The 23487-nt window shown below is 34.0% G+C and overlaps 1 protein-coding gene across 2 annotated transcripts in view; it reads left to right on the top strand.

Moving 5' to 3' along the window:
- Positions 1–20890, top strand: part of Dg (Dystroglycan) — a 153118-nt gene extending 132228 nt beyond the window's left edge. For both annotated transcript variants that reach the window (XM_076403537.1, XM_076403538.1), the window contains 10 exons: positions 5020–5268; positions 5328–5636; positions 12499–13017; positions 13237–13510; positions 13854–14550; positions 14802–15153; positions 15212–15436; positions 15516–15848; positions 17985–18468; positions 19627–20890. In XM_076403537.1, coding sequence (XP_076259652.1) covers positions 5050–5268; positions 5328–5636; positions 12499–13017; positions 13237–13510; positions 13854–14550; positions 14802–15153; positions 15212–15436; positions 15516–15848; positions 17985–18468; positions 19627–19877 — 3663 coding nt within the window. In that variant the 5' untranslated portion in view covers positions 5020–5049 and the 3' untranslated portion in view covers positions 19878–20890. The remainder of the gene's footprint in view (positions 1–5019; positions 5269–5327; positions 5637–12498; positions 13018–13236; positions 13511–13853; positions 14551–14801; positions 15154–15211; positions 15437–15515; positions 15849–17984; positions 18469–19626) is intronic.
- The last annotated feature ends 2597 nt before the right edge of the window (positions 20891–23487 follow it).

Below are 23487 nucleotides of genomic sequence, written 5' to 3'. Positions count from 1 at the left end.
AAACTCCTAAACCAACCTCATGTTTGTTGATGATAGGATTATATTCGCTGAAAAAAGAAAGGACCAAAGTCCTGACAATTGACGCATTGTATTATAGACGGATCGCAGTTAGAGCAATTCGAGCATCATTTCGTACTTGAGACTAGAAATACAGGAGACAAAAATGGCATCTACGGCCGAAGTAATAAGCTGAATTGGCCTAGTTACTGCAGATTTTGGTTTTCTGAAATGGTGCGTGTAGAACAGAAGAAATATTACAATCAATACTGACTAAACTAAAATCCGTCTCTCTTTACGGCTCCGACGCTTGGGCAAATTTGGCAAATTCTACATGTTTCTCTCTAAGGTCATATTAGGAACGAAGTACTCCGTCTAATGCTGCGTACAGACCGGGCCAACGAAAGACAACGAATGAGTTTTTTGGGATATTTTTAGTTCTGTTTGGGCGATTTGACGAAGGCCAACGAAGGTTTGTTGGCATTCGCTTGCAATCCGTACAGTGTCGGTAACATCAAAAGAAATTAATGGAATCGATGAATTACACTATAATCGCCGCCATCGTTGAAAAATACGGATTTACGCCCAACGAACGTTTGCTCCTAACATCAAATGCAATATGTACGTTTCATCGAAGTTCAATGAATGTTCGGTATCCAACGCCGAATCTCATTGGTTGGCCCAGTCTGTACGCAGCATGAGATGCGACAATCAGTGCACAGTTGAAGACTAAATTCAGAAATGATGATTGCAATGGTTTGGCCATGTCTGTAGAATGAAAGATGAACGATTTCCTCCGAGACTTATGTGGGAAATCGATCTTTTAGATGAAAAACATAGGGAACAGCTCCGAAAAGACATGAGTGAAGGTCATCGAATGCGAAACTAGGAAAGTGACATTGTCCGAGAACAGAACAACCGAAATTTAGTGATTAATGTTCGAACTCCTGCGACAAGTAGACAGTTTCCCCGAGTCCCGACAATATACTGATGATGAAGTTCTAAAAATAAAGTCGAGACTGTAATTTTGCCGAATATACAAAACAATTATTAAATAAATATTATATGGAATAGCCGCAAAAATCGGTTAACCACATCAATCTGTTCATAGTTCTTCTCTATCATCATATTCCTGTTATTGTTATCATTTTATCAATAAGGCAGACAATATCCGGCACCACAAGATCATAAATGTTTATACAGAAATTAGGACATAGTGGATCAAACTGGCCTGATGATCTCAAACTAATAGGAATTTCCCGTGGATTTTTTTTGGTGTGTTTATTCGATTAGCTAGGAATTTATTGTTTTTATCTGTTACTGTTTATATCACAACATAATGATGGCTAATTTCATTTTTGTTCGGAAACTCTGAATAATTCAGAAATAAGATTGCCTTTCTATTAGTTTTGAATTGATTATTGATTATTAATCGCTAGGTATGAATAAAGGTTATCCATTTTCCAGTGATATTAGAAATTCTTGTTTTTATATTCATTATCGTTTCCGAAAATTATGAAATTGGCGTTCTGTCATCGAAAATAACATAGATCAACACCAATTTTGACTGTGTAAGAAATTTCGTATATCGATAGACGAATAGATACGATCATCTAGAAAAAAATAATAATCTGGAAAAGATTACTTTTGTATTCAAGAGAGTTCTAGAAAATCCAGAGTTTAAATTTTTATTTTCGGTTTATGGACAAAATAATATGAACCTAACAAATATAAACATTTATTTATTAATTAACCGACTTGAGCAAAGGAGGAGGTTCTATGTTCGGCTATATGTATTTTTTAATGTATGTTCGCCGATTTCTTCGTCAATTATGGGTCGATTTTTGAAAATTATGTTTTTGTTCGAAAGAATGCACTTCCGAGGTGGTCCCATTGGAACCAAGTCAGGATCTGCTGGGGGGAAGGGTGGTAATCGAGGGAACTCCTCAAATTTCAAAGGCACGTACATAGTTTTTAAATATTTTTTTATCTAAAATAATCAGATATTTGTGTATAATGTTATTGCTGAAATGACGTAACGGAAAACCGAAAGTGGTTCAGTGCAAAAGCCGTTCAGTTTGCTTTTTAAACACTGACCATATCATTTGAGAAGCCGTATAAATATTGCAGACAACTGCTTCTATGGTGTAGTGGCTGGAGCGTTCAGCTCACACGCGGAGGTCGCGAGTTCGATACCCGGCGGGAGCAACAACTTTTTGTTGTTGTTCTAGTTTGGTTAGAACATTTGTCAAATCACCTAGATTAGGTGGCGAACCCCGGGACCTGAAGCGTTCCTTATTTTCAATCATTGTTTCTTTATTCCTATTTTTCGTAATACGGGCACATTTATTTGGCCTACCCATTGTTATACTTAATAAAATAACTGCGTAATTTATTGTATAAATATCTAACACTAAAAAGAGAAAAATAAAATCGGTGCCGAGTCCAAACAATACAAAAATAATAATATTATTTTGTGACATTAAAAAATTAAATTACGAACAAAACAAATCTAATTTGTTGCTCGTACCGACTTCAAAGTGATCAGTTGGTAATAATTAAAATAATATTGTAAATACACAAATAGGTTTAGGTAGGAATTAAGCTAAATTGTATGTATATAGTAAAATATAAAATACGTGTAGTAGACAGATTAAATAGGGATTTTGTTTATTTTTATTTAGTTATTACAACGATTATTATGTACATATTTTATTTTAAAACGTTTTTTTTTTGTGTTAAAAATCTAATTTTGATTATTTTTTTATATTTTTACTCAGTCTCTTATTTATTTTTTGAAGTCGGTTCAATTTTTTTCTTCAAAATATTTCATTAGTTACTGCTGATCATTGGCTTTTAAAAAATCAAAATTACTCAATTCCTCACGAAATAGTCATCCTGAAGGATATCAGTATTGTCCCTTTTATCTATTAATTCTATCCAACTCGAAGGACCACTTTGAATTATTTTGTGTAATTCATAAAACAATAATCAGACACTAGTTTAGTGGGGTTAATAAGTCGTCCTGAAGGATATTAGTGATTCACGGAACTGATATCAATTGGTTCCGGGTATTCACTATTACACTTGAAATAAAACTAACTATATCTTTGCTACGTATGTATCCTTCCGTTATACAAGCTTTCGCAATCACAGTGCTTCCATGAATGTTTGCTTTGTGGAGCTCCTGCCCTATTGTTTCTGCCAAATCAATTTTTTAACTGGCAAGGAATAAACAGCGATATTGAAACGGTTCGAAATGTTCCCTAACTTTGGATCTTTCCCATCATATATAAATATTTGAAAACAGTTGTTTCATCTTACTAAGCTACCTAAAAGTTCTTTAAGAGTTTGGACTGGATTTTCGTCCCTCGAGTCTTGTAATTGTTTGTCTTAGCAATTTTTTAATCACTTCTTAATCAGTAACACCAAAATCACCATTTGTAAGTCATAAAAGTATTTGATGAGCTTCGACAGTAGATTATTTATTTATTTATTATAGGCCCATGAGCCTCCGGAACTATTTAGGATCTATTTACAGATATACAATATACAACAGATTTACAGCATTAGTTATCACTTAAAGTATTGTTATTACAAGAATGTTGCAAGGTGACAAGAAAAATATGTAAAAGCATAGAGATGCATGAATATATGAATGCTACAGTATAATGGTTAAACAACCCATGACAATGATAAGGATACAAGATACATAAAATTCAAACGAACATGCACATGATATTACATAGATGCACACTATTATATTTCTAGTAGTAGTCCTGTTACGGTTAGAAAATTAATCAGCTTGGCCAGATTCTCCAGCCTAATACACTAGTCCGTCGTCTCTCCCAGGTTGATCAACAGTCCTTGCGAGTTATTTCTTCGGCAATCGATTAGTATGTGTTTGGTAGGCACTAAGGAACCACATGCAACGCATAGTGGTGGACTTCTTCCCTTAATGATAAACCTATGGGTCAGTTTGCAGTGACCAATTCTGAGACGCGAGAATAAGCTTAAGTTTCCCCTACTGATGTTAATAGTGTTACGGCCCTGATAATACTCTTTCTTCACCTTCATAAGCTTGTCATTTTCTGTTAGATCCCATCTGAGTTGGTCTAGATGTCTAAAGATTCTAGTAGAGTGGTACTTCTTATCTCTACTCCAGAAGAGAAAATTTTCAGTAAGTGATCCCTCCCACTTCTTGGCTAAGTAATCCAATATTTCATTTTCAATAATCCCAGAATGGGAAAGGAGCTACATAAAGGTGATAGTTTTGCGTTTTGCTTTCCAATTTAGAGGTTAGTTCACGGATAAGCACTCCTATCGGATGTAGAGGTAGATATAGTTGGAGGCAGTTTAAGGAGCTCATTGAATCGGAGAAGATAATTAATCGTTTGTCTTGCACATCTTGTACTGAGATCAGGCCCTATACATGGCAAACGGTTTAGCCGTCGAAAATACACTCGATGAAACGGGGAGCCTGAAGTGTCCTTCCGACATCATCGATGTAAATGCTGCCCCCACGTAGTCATTGCTCTTGCAGCCGTCGGAGAATATGAAAAGGTGTTCAGGATATATCTCAGTATTATATTGATTGAATTGGGTGCTGATATTGCTAGCGTCAGAATTATCCTTTGGTAGACTCCTCATGAAGAGATCACCTACGACAGTCGCTATAGAGCCATCTATACACGGACGTGTATATCGGTGGAAAAGCCAGCGATAAGCGACTACAAAATGCATGGAATCTATGGCAAGAGTCCCTGTGTTGCTCTCTAGAGGGGTTGAGTTTGGTGCTTGATGGAAAGAAATGTCTAACTGTTCTGTCTAATGTTCGATTCTTTTTTTTCTTTTAATCAAAATATGGACATTTGTTGTTGGAAACATGCATGTCAATTTCAACTTATACAGAATTCTCATTATAATAAAAATAGAAATGTCTTGTTTAATAAAATTATAAATATAATAAATATATAATAATTTTTGTCTATAAAATATCTAATGTTATTTTTTCTTTTTCAGATCAAATGGAAAGAATCTAACTTCAACAACATGTACTTTCTTTCTTTCCCACTTCTATTCTTCGTCGGCTTTTGTACCTTAAATCCTACTAATGCCGTATTCAATTCGAACGAGGATGAATTCTCTTTTGATCTACCCGATGACGTTGGACTAGAGCTGAAAGAAGCTTCTCATGGTAACGAGTATGTGGCTTCTATAGGAAAAGTGTTCCATTTGCCCCCACCCCTTCAAGAGACTAAAGGATTCGTGGTAAGGTCTCGAGTTTATTTGGGTTCGAGGATATAGAAAATATTACTTTCTGATTTCAGGCGAAAGAAGCTCAAAAAAGTCATCTACCTCACTGGTTGCTATTCAACAAGAAAAGTGGAGCATTTTGGGGCGTGCCACTGCCCGGAGATGAAGGCGTTGTCAACGTGGTTTTGTCGCCCGTCGGCAAGGAGCAAACACAAACCATCACCATACACGTGACGGAGCCAGCAGCAAACAGCGAAAAGTGCCAGTCCAACGAAGATGAGACTGTTATCGTTTTGTTAATCGATAAAAATATCCGTGCTATTAAGCCAAAACAACGAGTAATGGCAATTAGTAACCTCGCGAAATTCTTCAGGCTTCCATATGTAAGAATAATGTATTTTTTATTACAAATATTATGCTCATAGATTAGTTCAAAAGATTTTTTTATATTTGGAGCTTTATTGTGAAAAATCGGTAAAGTATATTTTATTCAAAGTATTGTCCATCGATAGCCGCCACTTTTTCCAATCTTTCAGGTAATTTACGGATTACATCTCGAAAGAACGATGTATCTCTTGATAAATATCCACGTATCAGCCTATTTTTTGACATCTTCATAAGAAGCGAAACGCTTCTCAGACAGATCACGACTCATATGCCGGAACAAATAGTAATCAAAAGGTGCAAGGTGTGGAAAAGACAGCAGATGGGGTAACACTTCTCATTCTAATGTTTCCAAGGATGGTCTCACCGGTTTTGCAACATGTGGTCGAGCTTTATCATGCTGAAAAATAACATGTTAGTGTATTTGCTTGATAGTTTGATGATATATTGTATCCCATTGATAGTTTTATCGAATAATGCCTTCAAACTTCGTCTTCAATTTTTTTTTCCATGTCGAGAATGCTCTTTGTCTTCGATATCAAAATCACCACTTTTAAAACATTGAAACCAGTATTAACATAACAGATCAAGTGAAAAGTCTCCGGCCTGACACATAGATGGCGCTACTAGAATTAAATCCATATATAAATGTATAGTGTGTGTATAAGTGTATAAATTTGACAGCGGTCGGATCATTAGTTTGTGAATTATAGCATTTTGAGTGAAGCAACTTTTATTCGATAGCGATCCCATTGATAGTTTTATCGAATAATGCCTTCAAACTTCGTCTTCAATTTTTTTTTCCATGTGGAGAATGCTCTTTGTCTTCGATATCAAAATCACCACTTTTAAAACATTGAAACCAGTATTAACATAACAGATCAATTGAAAAGTCTCCGGCCTGACACATAGATGGCGCTACTAGAATTAAATCCATATATAAATGTATAGTGTGTGTATAAGTGTATAAATTTGACAGCGGTCGGATCATTAGTTTGTGAATTATAGCATTTTGAGTGAAGCAACTTTTATTATTGTAAATAAAAGGATAAAAAGGAATTTCGCGTGTTGATAAAATATTGCTTTTTGAAAGGAAAAAATACAGTTGAAGCAAAAACTTGGCTTGATGCCGAGTTTCCGGACACTGCCCCAGGAAAATCAACCATCAAGGATTGGTATGCTAAGTGTAGATGTGGTGAAATGAGCACCGAAGACGGTGAACACAGTGGACGCCTAAAGCAGGTTGTTACCGACGAAAATATTTAAAAAATCCACACAATGATTTTGAATGACCGTAAATTGAAATTGAATGAAACAGCAGACACTCTAAAGATATCAACTGAACGTATAAATCATATCATTCACGAATATTTGGGTATGAGAAGGCTCTGTGCAAAGTGGGTGCCGCGCAAAAACAACGAGGAGTTGATGATTCGGATCAGTATTTGAAGATAATCAAGCGTAATAAACCCGAGTTTTTGCGTCGATATGTGACAATGAATGAAACATGGCTCCATCATTTCACTCCGAAGTTCAATCGAGAATCATCCTGAGTGGACTGCACACGATGAACCCGTTCCAAAGCGTGGGAAAACGCAACAGTCGGCTGGCAAGGTTATGGCGTCTATATGTTGCAACCCATCAACAGATACTATTACAAAGCATTATTGGACCGTTTGAAAGACGAAATCGCCGAAAAAGGCTGCTTTTGAAGAAAAAGAAAGTGCTGCTTCACCAAGACAATGCACCGTGTCACAAGTCAGTGAAAACGATGGCAAAAATCCATGAATTGGGCTTCGAGTTCCTTCCCCACCCACCGTATTTTCCAGATCTGGCTCCTAGCGACTATTTTCTATTCTCAGAACTCAAAAGAATGTTCGCTGGGAAGAACTTTTCGTCGAATGAAGAGGTGATCGTCGAAACTGAGGCCTATTTTGAAGCAAAGGACAAATTGTACTACAAATATGGTATCGAAAAGTTGGTGGGTCGCTATAATGAGTGTATCGCACTTGAAGGGAATTATGTTGAAAAAAAAACTAATTTAGCCAAAAAAAAATTGTTTTACTATGGTAGGCCGGGGACTTTTCATCTGGACTTTTTGTCTGTTATTGAAATCAGCATGATTATCGTAAGCTTCACATATAATTTAGCCGCTTTTTTAAATGAACTAAAAAAGTAAAACTCATTATCAAAACACTGAAAACAATGTTGTTCACACTTCGACGAAATGACACATACTGAAAAGTGAAGTTAGTGAGTTTTCAACATGAAGTTGGTTTGGTTTGGTTTGGTTACAAATGTACCCGATACGATTAGTACACAGTAACACCATCTAGTGTAAATCCTTTAAAGTGAATTTATAGACCTGATATAATAAGAACATACGGTAATTTTCATTCGAAATTGTATACATTCATACGCATTCTAAAATATATAGAACTTCAATGTTTTAACACAATATACTAGTCGTGAGTGTCTATGTCTCAACCAATAAGCTGCTATTGGTGCTGCGGAACGCTAACTTCAATTCTTATGAAATCAGTCGCTATCGTTTTAGCCCCGGACAATATCACTTTCTTATTTTCGTTTTCGATCTCCTTGATACATGTCTTTTCAGAGCTGTTCACTGTGTCATTAAAAACTGTATTTCTGAATTTGGTTCCCAACGTGCACTGATTTTCGCATCCTAGACGGATAATTTTATTTCTAATATGTTTACGGACACATGCAGAACTACCTTAAGCATCGCATCTGAAATACCTCAAATTTACATGTTAGACTGTAACAGTGTTCAAATCTAGACACCATATGGAAGTATTCGCAAGATTCGAAAGAGCCGGATTTTAACGTTTAAGATGATCATGGTTTGGTTTTAATATTTATGTTTTACATAAATACAATGAATAGTCCTCACTGATCTTACTTATGCAAACAGCCAATAATAAGAGAGTCTCAATACAATAGTTATACTAATTTAAATTATTTGTTATTGTTTTATTTCTATATTTTGGCAAAAAGGTATTTTATGATGAACACATTGGCTGAAAAGTCCCGGGTGTAACAAAGAAAACGCATTTTTTTTGTTCAAAATTCAATACCACTTTTATAGAACTATTTATCTTTTGATTCAAAATAGTCCACTCACCGATTGCTGTCTACTCAGATGACTATCGTTTTGATTCCAGAGTCAAATGATGAATCTATGTTTCATCCATTGTCACATATCGACAGAAAAATTCCAGTTTGTTACGTTTAAAGATGACCAAACACTGTTCATAATCATCAACACGTTCTTGACTCTCAACACGCACCCACCTTAAACAGAGCTTTCCCATAGTCCAATGATAATGCAATGTAAAATCGACACATTCTTTTGATTTCTCTACGCTGTTAGCTAACTCACGCTACTTCACTTTTCTATTATTCAAAAATATATTGTGGATTTTTTTCATGTGTTCTGGTGTTACCACCTCATTTGAACGTCCACTGCGTCATGGGTGTCTCTGTGACCACGTTTGAAGTCAGCAAACCAACGTTTTATTTTAGTTTCTGATTGAGCGGAGTCCTTATAACACTTTTCAAGCCATGGCTTCGCTTGAACAGTTTTTTCCTATAAAGAAGCAGTGTAAAATTAAAACACGAGATTGTTTTTGATCCATTAATTTATCCAAAATAACAAAACTATCACTCTTAGTACAAGAACTCACAAACTTATGAATAGAATGTCATGAAATGTTAACAGCTTTCTTTTGAAGGTTAGTACTAACTGAAAAAGCGGCTAATACAATAAAACTAGCGCCATCTATGAGTTAGGCCCGAGACTTTTCATCCCATGTGTTATTTTATGTCAAAAAAAAACGGCATGTGATTGGAAACCTAACTCTGAAAATTTATCTGAATCATAACCAAAATTGGATACAGATTCAACAATGTTTACAACAAAACATTCACAGAAAACGGGAATAATTTTTTAAAAACTGAAGAAATTGAGAAATGATTGAAGGATTTCCTACATTAGATTATTATTACATTGGAAAATCTATCTGGAACTAACTATAGAGAAACCAGCTATAAATAAGCTACAGAGAAGAGAGATTAGAAAAACCTGAATAAACACAACAAATTAATTTTGTAACATAACAATAACATGTTACTCATGTCAGCTCATTAGCATCTCCGAACTTTACTCAGTTCCATTTACGTTGTCTTTCAAAATGCCAGTCTAGCGTTTCTAACAAATTGTATGTTATTGATGTAAATGTTAAAATTGTTAAAACATTAAGAAAGTAAATTGTTAATACATTTCAGCAAAATGACATATGCTGTTTTTAAAGGAAAATTATGATCACAGAATAGACAGACTTAAAATGCAATAAAGTTGTAACCAAGTTTTGTTCGTCCTAGCCACTTGAGGGCGCGTAAAGTGGTTTTATTTACTACAGGTGGAAATTTATTATATATATATATATATATATATATATATATATATATATATATATATATATATATATATATATATATATATATATATATATATATATATAATACATATTTTAAATAATTATATATAATTATGATACATATATATATATATATATATATATATATATATATATATTATATATATTACAGGGATTATATATTATATTTTTTATATACATATTTTAAGGTTTCCTTTTTACCAACGACGGTTTATCTATCTGGACTGAACCTACTCGTTAACGTGGTCACTGAACCACGATTCTCGGCATTAAACCTACCGACTGGCGAGTGACCAACTTAGAAATCATCCCGGAGGACATCCGGTCTTAGCCAGCCTGGTTACTGGCGTGACTGGGATTATTTTCCTTGTCGGATTTTACACTCTTGATAACGACAATCACATATGTCAAAACAATCACGAACATAAATATGCGACCATGCCAAAGCAGGTTTCGAACCCGCGACTATCACAACAGTGTCGCCTTTACTACTGCGCGAACCAAGCCGTTAAAACTGTTAATTAAATAATTATTTGCTCAAGATATCATTAAAAATACAATATATATATTCATATATATTTCAAATAAGTACTTAATTGGACATGATTGCCTCTTGGAATATTTTTTTTCATCCACCAGAACAAATAACACATAATTATTTTTATACACATTATATTTGTATACATAATATTTTTTCTTATTACATTGCCTTTGTTCAGTACATTGTGCATATTTAATAATTTAAAAAAAGAAAGAGAGTTTTCGTTATATTTGTTTACATACATTCTTTTGCAAATAAATAAAAGGGTCTAGAGAATATTTCCCATACAAATGAATTAAAATAGGTTCCTGGTAACTTAAATAAAATTTAGATAATATAACATAATAGCAGAATCATAAAAATCTATATAATAATTATTTCTTCCATTATTATCTCTATATATAGTAGAACTTAGTCTTTTCGGTGTTATCTTGGTTTTTATCAAAATGAATTTAAAGACACAGATTCGTCTGTTTCAAAAGCATCTACGGAGAAACATGTGTTATAATTTTCAGTTTTCAAACCTCTTAATTTACATCCTTTGAAAAAAATATGATATTTATACTTCTAATTCTTTTTGAATATTCTAACATGGGCTTTCAATTCTAATGGTGTTGATTCCAATATTTAACCTGCAGGCATATTATTCTTTTCGATACGTTAAGGGAAACGATACATATGTGAATATGTATTTAAATTAGATTTCAATGAAAGATTTACTACAGAAATTACAATTAGGAACTGCGCATTAGTTAAGCAATGAAACATTTGGGTCCTTAATTATCTGGTCTATCTGATATATTCACCTGCTTAAAAACCATATTCATATTATGATTTTGCATTAAAACAAATAACATTTACCTTAACTTCTATAAAGATAACGTGACAATAACAACATTTCTTAAATCTATACACAAAAATAGAAAAGAAAAGAAATCTGTAATATTTTTACCTCCTGTGAAAATATGGTTATGGGTGTGCCCGTTAAGTTCCCATTCATAGAGTAATATATAGAGTGTTAACTTAATATAAACCATTTCAGAATTTTGTTTTCGCGTGGTCTCAGCGGGAAAGCGCTGAGGACGTCCTTTCACTACATTTCATTGGTTAGTTTAAATTACTATTACAGGCATCTGTAATGAAAATATTTTATTAGAAAAGCATTTCATTGGTTGAAGATTTCATACGTATCACGTGACCAACCTCTGACGTCACATTCTACTGACTTATTAAATTTGAAATAAAACCCAAATGTAATTTTTTAAAACAATTTATTAAAATAAAATTCAAATATTATAAAATATCAAAAAGCTAAATACGACGTTTATCATGAATATATATATATATATATATCAAATGCTCTACATAAATAATTGTATACGCACCAGGTAAAAGCAATGCTAAGCTCGACATACATCCTTAATCTATCTAACTTGGGTTGCTTCTTCCAAGGAAAGGAAAACTATCAAGCCTTTGTAGGGAAATTCAAATGAACTAATCAAAAAAGTGGTCAACCAGCAATGGTTGGACCATGCAAAACATTTCCTCGGTTTCGCCTATTTAAGTAAAACCTCTATATATACTCCTCTATATATATACTGGTTCCCATTCTACATTTCTATATTTTATGATAATGATTAATGCGTTATGACTATAGTACGATAGTAGTTGTGCCATCCGTTGTAGATCCCTCAAAGCTTATTTCTGTTCATCATCTAACTAACGTTACTTCAATAATTAATTAATTTTTGATTGTAGTCATTATCTCATTTAATTTATATAACAGATATTCAGTACATTATTACTTGATAATTATAGAAATATCTTCTCTCTTTTCAGAGTGCCTTTACGTTGAAGCCTCAGCTCCAACAAGACGACATCAGCGATAGTTCCGTAATTTTAGCCGGTCCCGGCAACGTGCAGACTCGAAGCTCCAAGACTGTCTCATTGCTGAAGGTTCCAGTGGGATGCGAGGGACGCCTCTGGGAAACCACCGCCAGTATGGTGCACGCCTTAAAACAGGAAGCCCGCGACGGCACCATTGCGGAAGTTTTACGCTTGCCAATACTCGGATGGAGAGTTAAGACTGAAGCCAAAGCTATGACGAGGAAAAAACGTCAAATGGTCGATGATTACGGTAGCGGCGATTACGATGAAGAAAACTATGACGACAATTATGAAGAATATGATGACAGTGAGGACCTAGGGGACTTGGAAACTGATCCTCCGATACCAAAGACACCAGTAACAATACCAGCGAAACCCCTAACAACTACCACGACAACTTTGGCACCGTCTTCATCACATCCACATCGACATCATCATGGTGAAACCAAACCTGGTGGTGAGGAAGTCCCGGTAAGTACCATACATTAAGTTATTATATCTCATTATTAAAGTATCGCGTAGTACAAAAATTAATAAAAAGTGAGGTAAAGTTCAATAACAATCCATTTTATTTATTGGGCAATATGAGTATAAAATGATGTGGTATAATAATATAAAATTACAGCTCCTCTCCAGAGGGCAAACATTTTTACCATTTAAAATAGTAAAATAAATTGAGAATTTTTATAGGCTAACCACACACCAGAAGAATCTGTGCCATCCCAAATACCATCACAACCAGAATCATCCGATAGATCTGGCCCAACCAGATTAGGTAATAAGCCATCCGATTTAGAAGATGGAGATTATGATTACGACTTATATGACGACGAGGACGAATCGTCAGGGATAGACGAAGCAGAGGAGAGTGAAACAGTTGTTCCCGATATAAACAAAGATTATAAAGTGGACATCAGTACTGAACCAACGTCACCTAAAAGTACCACCAAAAAATCAGATGAACGTAAGTTATTACATGAATACTAACGGATCCAACAGACGTCCTGTCCGAGAATTTGCTTTTTTTAATGCAAAATTGTTCGAAATTGTTTAATGTTTAAAATAATTTTAAAAATCCTGGAACCCTATGGTAGCGTGACCTACCGGTCCTGATTGTGAGTCTAAACCAGTTTCCAATCCACATAAACACACAAAACATTTTATTAAAATCAGCCCAACCGTTTAGAAGGAGTTCAGTGACATACACATTTCGAAACAACTCAATATTTAATTTAATGTAATTCTTCTATCTGCTTAACTTTGACCTCATCGTTAACAATATTACATAAATGTTTTTATATTTTTAGTTCTGCCTGAGATTGAAGAGACTACATCTACCTCAACTACAACTACTACCACCACCACCACCACCACTACTACAACCACAACACCTGCTACAACGACTTCCACAACTGCAGCTACTACCACCACAACGGAAACTCCGACTACGTTTGTCATTGTTGATGATACTGCACCTCCTCTCATTACTACTGATGCCACTCTACCTCCAGTAACTATTCTAAATGTGACAGAAGAAAACTCGACCCCTATGGTGGTTACAATTCCTTCAACAACTACAAGCACTACTACTACCACGGTACCAACTACCATCCAAGTATCCACAGAAACTGAAAAAATCACAACAGCACAAGAGCCTACATCAGTATCAACAGAGATGAACACCATTATGCCTGATACCACAGTCAAGACTACAACAGTGCGTCAAGCCTCAAGCACCACAACCGAAGCAATCGTCATAGAAAAGGTGAATCCAGTTAACAGAGTGCCAGTTTCACGAAACTCCAAACCCTACATCGAAAATCGTCTTCAATACATGACCGTAGTAGCGGGTAAAGTTTTCCGTTTTGTTATTCCTAAGGACGTCTTTAAGGATGCAGAAGATGGATACAATCTTAAATTCGAGGTGTTGGACGAAAATGAGAAACCCATTAGATCAAACTCATGGCTACAGTTTAATCCACCAAGAAGGGAGCTATATGGATTGTAAGTAACAAATTTTATTATCTATAAAAACCGAACTTAAAACCCTCTCAATTAAAAAATTTCCAAAGAACGTGTCTAAATTATTAAATTTGCGTAGTTATGATAAATTTAATACCATACTAATGAATGAAAACGAAATATTTATTTATGGAGAACAATACTTTTAAATGAGAGCCATTAAACTTTTCAAAACTATGACAATTCCAATGAAATTAAATATTTATAAATATTAAAACTAAATTTATTTTCAGACCTTTAGCCAATGATATTCACACATGGGTATATAAAGTAAGAGCCACAGATAAAGAAGGTGAATTTGAACAGGATCAACTCACTATCCAGGTTCAACAACACCCTCTGGAAAAAGTGTTTAATCATGAATTTTCACTAAACTTACGTATTGAGAAACCTCAAGAATATCATCACTATATTGATTGGTCGTTAACGGTGTTGAGGGCTCTAGGAAAAATATACAGCACCAACATGTCAGAAATAACAGTCCGAAAAATTAGTGCTGTTAGTGAACCGGCAATTTTTACCTGGTCAAATGACACTCTACCTTCCAACTTCTGTCCTCGCAGTGATATCAACGAGTTATTCAAGGTAAGAGAAGAAATAATAAAAATGTTTTAGGATTACATAAAATATATTAATGTTTTAGATGTTGACTGCCAACGATCGTGGGGACCCGTCACGTGAATTAGGAGATCTGCTCAAGTCAGGTTTAAGAGTGAAAACTGTATCATACAGAAATCTAAGCACTTGTATTGAGCAACTACCTTCTCCGCCTGTCACGCCTATTACCAACTTTTCACCGATTCTTAGAAATCCAGTTGATATAGTTAATGCTACCCTTGGAGAACTTCTGGTAGTAAAAGTGAAAGATGTTAGTATCATAAATGAGTGTTCTTATATGTAACTATTATTTCTATTCAGATTATATAACATATTTATTCTTTTTTTAGGATACATTTTACGATCCAGAGGATGTGGAACCTAGTATGCTTAATATAACTTTGCAAACTTCTAATTTTCAACCAATTCCTCCTACCAGTTGGTTGCAATTTGACAATAAAAACCGAGAATTCTTCGGAATACCTAGGAAAACTGGCGTCACTCAGTACTGGCTCACGTGTGTTGATTCTGGCGGTTTAAGCGTCAAAGATAGCCTTGAGGTGCATGTAAGGCCAGCCGAAAAAATTCACTACAACGTAGAGTTTAGCATGACGGTAGAGGTGCCATTTGAAGCTTTTTCGAATAATGCCGCTCTCCAGAAGAAATTCGTTGAAAAACTAATGGTTAGTATAGATTTATAACTTACTTGATATAGTACAACTTTAGTTTTTATAAATTCTTATTCACATATTTGTTGTAAATGATTTTTTTAAGTATGTCTGTTAATTTGTGGGGTTCTCAAATATATTGCATATAAATATTTGTTAGTACTTATCGGAGTACATAAAAATGTGTACATCGCATTTTACTTAAAAATGTAATTACTATGCTATTATACCGATATCTGACATGGTTTTACGATTCATAAAACTGCTTTTTTGTGGTTAAGTGCTCACTTATATGCATCGGACGGATCATAATTGTACATTATATTCGGATTGTTAACACACACTGTTAACACTATTGTACACTACTTTACATCCAATATGTGATTTCAAAATTTAATTTTGTGTTCAAGTCTAAAGGCATGAATTTTGTTTTTTTTTTCAAATCAAATAAAAAAACAATCTTTTTACTATCCATTTGTTACTAGATGTTTATTAATATTTGAAGAATATATAAAAGAAAAAAATGAAAGAATTAAATATTCAAAAAGGTAAAGCCTGATGAAGTTGGCGATTGCAACTTTACTAGTAGTCTGAAAGCAAAAAAAACTTAATCTAGAGAAGTGCTACTATCATGCAGATGCTATTATTTATTTATTTATTTATTTATTACATTATTACTAGTAGTTGCCAATTCAGATATATATCTAGGAGGACTCATCGGGTCTATCTTATAGTCTCTAGTGTAATAATGTTTATGGATTAACACTACTGTTTTTCTGTTAAATGCACCCTACACTACACTACACTACACAAGATCAAATGGTTTAATTCTTTTCAGTCTCCATCCTGTTGTGATATTATCCAAGACTGGTATTACTTCGATATTGACATGAAAATGAAGTCTGTCCTCATGTCTCCTTGCAATTCTCTTGATTTCCTAAGCGATGGTCTTTTTGAAGCGTTAGAACCTCATATTTCTGAGCATAGGATTCTACGTCAATAGTTATCCCCATTAACGGCAATCATATTTAAATAAAAATGAAGCTTTTATTAAAAATGTAAACTGCTGTAAAAGTTTCAGTTTCAATCGTGCGAGTTCCAATATGAATATGTTTAGGTACAAAAGTCCATGTAGAATATAGATGCCGACGAATCGCTCAACCATAGTACAAAAGACAACTTTTTATGACTTATGACTTCATCAGTTAATTTAGTGGAGGCAGCCAACTCATCTGCCCTGGAATCTTTCTTTTTAGATCGATCCACACGCAGAGTACTTCCTTTGAAATGCACTCAGGGCGCGTGCGTCCACGTTCCTCGGAGGTTATAATTTAACTGGTATAAACAGGGTTCAATTAAACACTAAGCATGAAAGGTGAATTCAGCGTTCACGGGGTAATCTTCGTTTATTGTATTTGAACATATATATTTAGAGTACGAAAAGTTTTACGACAGAACATAATCACTATGTGTTCTATCGTTCGATTCGTTCCGGCCGAACCGGTTTAAATGCGGCATCACTGAAACGGCTGTATCTGCGAAAATAATTTGAATTTTAAAAAACCCTACTAAGGGCATATTATTGAGGGGTTAAGCTTTGAAAATGTGACAAAGGTCGATTTTTCAAACTTCTAGACTAGAGTACTCTCTTAAATTAAAACAAATATTATTTTTATTTTCTTTAGTTCCATCCGATGCGTTAAAGTGACATGTAGGAATTTTAAGTGACTTATCACACTCCGCATCGAACAGGATTATACAGATAGAACCAAATACAATATCTGCAGAGGACGTCATTCACAAATTCAATTAAATAGTTTTGACTTTTAAAAACTACAGTAGATTAACCCGTCATAATTTTAGTACATGCTACAATAAACTTCAAAATTTAAAAAGCAATCATCAAAACCAATGATAATAATAATAAATGCTGAATATATGAAAAAATATCAGATCAGTTCGATTCATAAATGCGTATTTATCTTAAAGTATGTACAAAAAATTCACTCTATTTTATTATATATGCAAATATATTATATGTAAAGGAACCTTCATAATTACACACTTTTGTTTAAGCTAATATTTGCTATATTTTCGTTTTTAGAAATATCTGCATTTCAATCACAATTTATTTATATACATCTATTTTAGCACATTTTTGATGAAGCATCACCAAGAAATTTCCATTTCCTACCATTCAAGTCCAAGAAAGATAGAGATTCTTCAGATGCCACCATAGTCTACTGGTTTAATACGTCGTTGCCGGTAGATCGCTGCCCAATGGAACAAATCAAACGTTTGGAGCACGTGTTGCATAACAGCGAATCGAAAAGCATCTCAAGTCGAGTGCACCGTATTATGGCGCCAGATTTCACTATCTCTACGATCAAAGTACATCACGTGGGCAATTGCAAACCCAAGCTAGTTATGCCAACACCAGATGCTGGTATACCTACAGAAGAAACTACACCACCCGGAGCTCAAAATGATTACTTGAAAATTTACATTATTCCTGGCGTTATTATGTTTATAATAGTATTTATAGCGCTGATAGCTGCATGCGTCATGTACAGAAAAAGAAGAATGGGAAAAATGAATGTTGAAGAAGATGGAAGACATAGTTATGGAAATAAAGGTATGAGATAAGAAATATGTAGCGAGTGTCTCCATTAATTCTTTGATTCAAACAATTTTATAAAAATGGGAAAAACTGGCGGCTTTTAAATTAACTGTATGGACAATATTGCTGTTTTTCTCATACATTGATACACTAAAATTCCAAATATCAAACAGATATAGAAATTGATATATTATTCAAGCCAGCATATTAGAATTTAAAAATATTTGTGATTAAAATCAATTACAAAATTTTGTTTAGAATCTATTTGTTACGTTGTATTTGGTTACTTTACTTGAAACTCTCTTAATGTTTTCTTACTACCACCGATAGTGCTGCTATCATGGTGGCAGTCGTGAAGTTATTTTTAGGATAGTAAAAAACAATTAGTTATATAGAATGATAATAACACACCAATTACGCAATTCAATTCAAAGTAATTGTAACATAAGAAGGGTGGTTGGCACTAGTGTTAGGTGCTTGCATGTAACTGCTCAACAACTTACTCATAACATGCAATGCAGAAAGTTGCATTTTGAACCATTCATTAGTTGTTGTTTGATTGGAAGAAATCAGGTGAAAGAGTACAACAAACTCCTTTAGAAATCTGTGTGGTCCATTTGCCCGTCATATTTCCATTGTCGGTTTTTGTTTCCACGATTTAAAACTGGTGACTTTCATATCAACGACAAAAAGGTTCTAAGACCATAAGTGAAACTCTCAAATAGCTTTCAGACAGCAAAGCAGTTGATGAGTCAGTTATTTCCAACTGTTCTGATTATATGATGTTTTGTCATGATTAGCATTGTTCATATCAATACAGCATGGCTTCAGTGGCACATGGTTTCAAAATGCTCTTTCGATATGTTACCAGAAAGATGAGAAAATTTGTGGAAAATTATAGAAAATATTTTCAGTAATTTGCTTATTAAAGTGAAAAAATTATACGAATACATGCGAGCAATTAATATAATTTAGGGTGCCTAATATAGTCCGGATACACAAGGTGGAAGTTCTCTTACAATATCCATTATACACATGCTTAATCTTATTCTACTGTAAAGAAAACATATATTCATAAAATAAAAAATATATCAACATTTTTCGACAATCCTACATCATTTTCATTGTTTACTTAACATTATCAATTATTATATTGAAATTCTATGTTTTCAGGTATCCCAGTAATTTTTCAAGAAGAGTTAGAAGAAAAACCAGAACCTGGAACCAAGGCTCCGGTAATACTAAAGGATGAGCGTCCACCACTAGCTCCCCCCGAATATAGTAAAAGCGGTTCCGTAAAATTGGAGGACTCTGAACCTTACCAACCTCCACCACCATTCACACGCACTCAAGATAACGGCCGACAACCCCGACCAAAACCTACTCCTACCTACAGGAAACCACCTCCATATGTACCACCTTAACAATTACATTTTACCTTTTTTCCGCAACAATAAGCTCCAAAAGATAACATTCTCCTAACAACAGTGTATTGTAACATTAAAATGTTTGTATCTTACCAAAACAGGAGACTTCTTCTATCCTGGGGCAGATTCACCAGTTTTAAAACGAGTAACGACCAAGATAGGCGTCAAATTAAAAAAAAAACAAGATTTCTGATAAATATATAGTTTAGTAGGATTAGGATTCTCTATACTTACACGTATACCAAAGGACACTCATATATGCTTGTTCGAAAAATCCTATATATATATATACATTTTGTTCTGTTTAGTAATCATTTTAATTGTTTATATAGATTTCTGATAACTTTAGATGTTTTATTCAAGCGTAACAGTTCATAAACGATTAAATAAATTTGAAGGTACTTAAAAAAGAGACTGAAATCATATCTGATATACATCATATCAAAACAATTAATATTATGTATAAAACTAGACTGCCATCTTGTTTTGCACTTTATTTTTTAATGATAGCGTCGAACGTATATATTTTAGCATGATTTTAGTTATTTTAAATCATTATTAATGTTTACATAAAAGTTGATATTTCACAGTTTTTTTTGTCATTATTAGGCATAGACAACCAGACATACAGGTATTTTAGAAAATTAATAATGATTGAAAATGAAATGCTAAACATCGGTATCAACGCCTGAACCATGGTAAAAACACTTTGTACTGGTACCAACCATTTATACTTGTTAAACATTGTACATAAACTATTTACTTAACATTATCTAACGTACATATATATTAAAATTAGGTTTTCGATAAGATATGTTACCAGAGGTTTTTTATTGTAATCTTGTAATAGTGCTGCCTCAAAGCAGATCTTCCTTATTATAGCAATTCATACTCTTGAGGATGATAATCAACAAAACTATTTTAACAATAATGTATGTTATTTTTTAGAAATAACAATTTTTTATATTTATTTGATATTGTATTTTTCGTTAAATATACAATAAAAAGAATAATGTCTTTTTTTACCTGTTTTATCATGTATTAAAATAACCCAAGATAAAAAACAATCTCAAATATAAAGCTGATATTCGTGATACTATAATGTGTAATGTTAATGTTGAAATAATTAATATGTATCAAAAAGATTATCTAACTACAAGATCATACAAAAAAGAAAAACATTTCTTACACGCAAAACAAAAATAATAGAGCACTACTTGGTAGTTTAGAAACAGTTGTCTTGAACTTAAACTTGTTGCAAATATAAACAATTTAGGTTAAAAACTTTTATGCGTCAAATAATGATATTTTTAGCTACGGTTTAATGAAATTGCTAAAGGTATTGGTAGAAATGTTTTTATCTAGTCAGTAAATACGAGTGAATCACTCCCATAACATTCCTAACACTATAAACATGCAAAATTTCGTTATAATGACTGGACCTCTAGACATTGCTATTGTTTTTTTTATTCTTTTTTTTTCAATTAAAAGGTCAGAAAATTAAGTAAAACTGTATTAACAAATACAAAATATTTTTATATATGGAACTTATTGATCAAAATTAACTAGAACTGTGAATTAATTTTGACGAATTTATAGTATTTTCAGCATATTTACAGACTATTTACAAAATTGTACTGTATACATTGGCTTTACATTGAATTAATACATAACAATTAAAATCTAGACAAAACAAATAAATAATGAATGAATATGTAGGAGTTTAATAGGGTAAAGATGAATAGATAAAATACTATGACACATGTGTTTAAAAAAATATAATTTAGGTGACCATGCTGTTTAATTTAGATTATAAGTTATATTTTAGCGATTACACGTTTAACATGTAAGAACGTGATCGTGATTCGTGATCATTTCTAAGCTTTCCTTCAGAATATATATCAGGTTGCCTCTGATTTCAAACTTTTGCCTCAGGTTTTTTTTGCCGTTTTTTTGCCTGAAATCGGGAAGGGGAATCCTGTTACGGAGATCTGGTCGAACCGCAGAAACAAGCGAGTTGGATTGGTGTTTGGACTGGCCTCTGGGCTACCACTAAACCCCACCCTATCAGCTGATCCAGTGACCCTAACTGATACTTCTTACTGTTAGTAAGGAGGGTGTCCGTAACCGGTAACACCATTATGAGGCACAAGGGCATGGTGTCGTTATCACACCGCGCAGCTTGCGGTACATGAGTTAATCGCTCACCGGAGAAGGTCGAGACAATTTGGAGTTGAAAAACTTGAAGACATTCCACCTGGCTAGGTGAGACGTATTTTAGATAGACACTGGAGCCGTATAGAACGACTGATCGAACCAGCATCTTGTACAGGAGAGATTTTATTGCGAGAGGAAGCCTGCTGGCCCCGTTGATAAGCGGGAACAGCAAATTAACAATACCTTGACCTTTATGGAGGGACCTTTGAATATGGGAATTCCACCTAAACTTGCGATCTAAGACAAAATCGAGTTAGGTGGCTTCTTCTGACCATGGGATTTCGGCATTCTCTCGTTTAAGACGCGAAATGCTCGGTGCAAAATGCTTCTTGTGGAAGAAAATGGCCTGGGTTTTCTGTGGGTTGATCTGCAACCTCCAGAAATGTAACCACTGGACCGTCTCATCGAGTTGTTTTTGGAGTCTGCTTTGGATGTGCGGTGCTACTCTTGAAGAAGCAAAGTAAACAGTGTCGTCTGCGTAAAAAGCTGGCTCAACTTGCGGTCTTGCCTCAGGTGGTGTTACATGTTAAGAGAGAACAAACCAGTGGCGGCTCCTGAAAATAATTTTAAGGTGTTCTGCAATTCTTGCAAAAATACCTACCTATTTTTTATAAATTAAGTCCATCTTACGTTCTTTTCTGTTTGAAAATTTGGTAATCACTTCACTGTCATAGATAGCATGGAAGGAGCTGTTGAACGATGTTCGGCCAATTAATTTATAAGAAGTGTTTTGATGCCCCTTAGTGTTGAGAAACACCTTTCGGTCTCTGATGTCAATGGGAGTTGTTACCACGATCTCTAATAATTGTCTGAAGAGGTAGTGTACCATTTAATGTTCTTCAATCATTTCTTGAATAAATAACTGACAGTTCAGTTCGTAATTGTTCTTTATCAAGTGTGGCATTACATGATAGAAAAAAGTTAGCCAAAAATTAAAGATCGGATCATTTAATGGACAGCGAATAGAGACTGCTGCACTACAGACTGTATTGCTAGAGAATTCATCTTCTGGTTCATACATACACTGGGGAATGCTTGATCCTGGATTTGTTCACAATTTTATTTAATACTTTTACACGTTGAGATGAATTATTAAAAAAGCCAGTAATGTCTTATACATTGCCAAAAAATACATGTACTTGCTTATTTGTGGAAGCAGTTTTAGACATAAGCAAATTTAATTAATACGCATAACATCTTTTTATTATAATTAATGCTGGAACGCCTACACGTTGGTCGCTCATCATCGCTGCTCCATCATAGCTTTGTGCGATCAATTTGTTGACTGAATTTTGAATTAAAGGAACTATACTTAAGCTTAAAATAATAATTTTACTAAGTGTTTCTGCATTACATTGTCCAGGAATTAAGTACTTGCAAAAACTCTCAA

This window comes from Rhynchophorus ferrugineus, unplaced genomic scaffold (assembly GCF_030347505.1).
Source record: "Rhynchophorus ferrugineus isolate W39M unplaced genomic scaffold, kcgeb_rfMv2 rfM4, whole genome shotgun sequence".
In the NCBI taxonomy this organism is placed as follows: Eukaryota; Metazoa; Arthropoda; class Insecta; order Coleoptera; family Curculionidae; genus Rhynchophorus; species Rhynchophorus ferrugineus.
The sequence above is the reverse complement of the archived record's forward strand: the minus strand, read 5'-3'. Positions and strand labels throughout refer to the sequence as shown.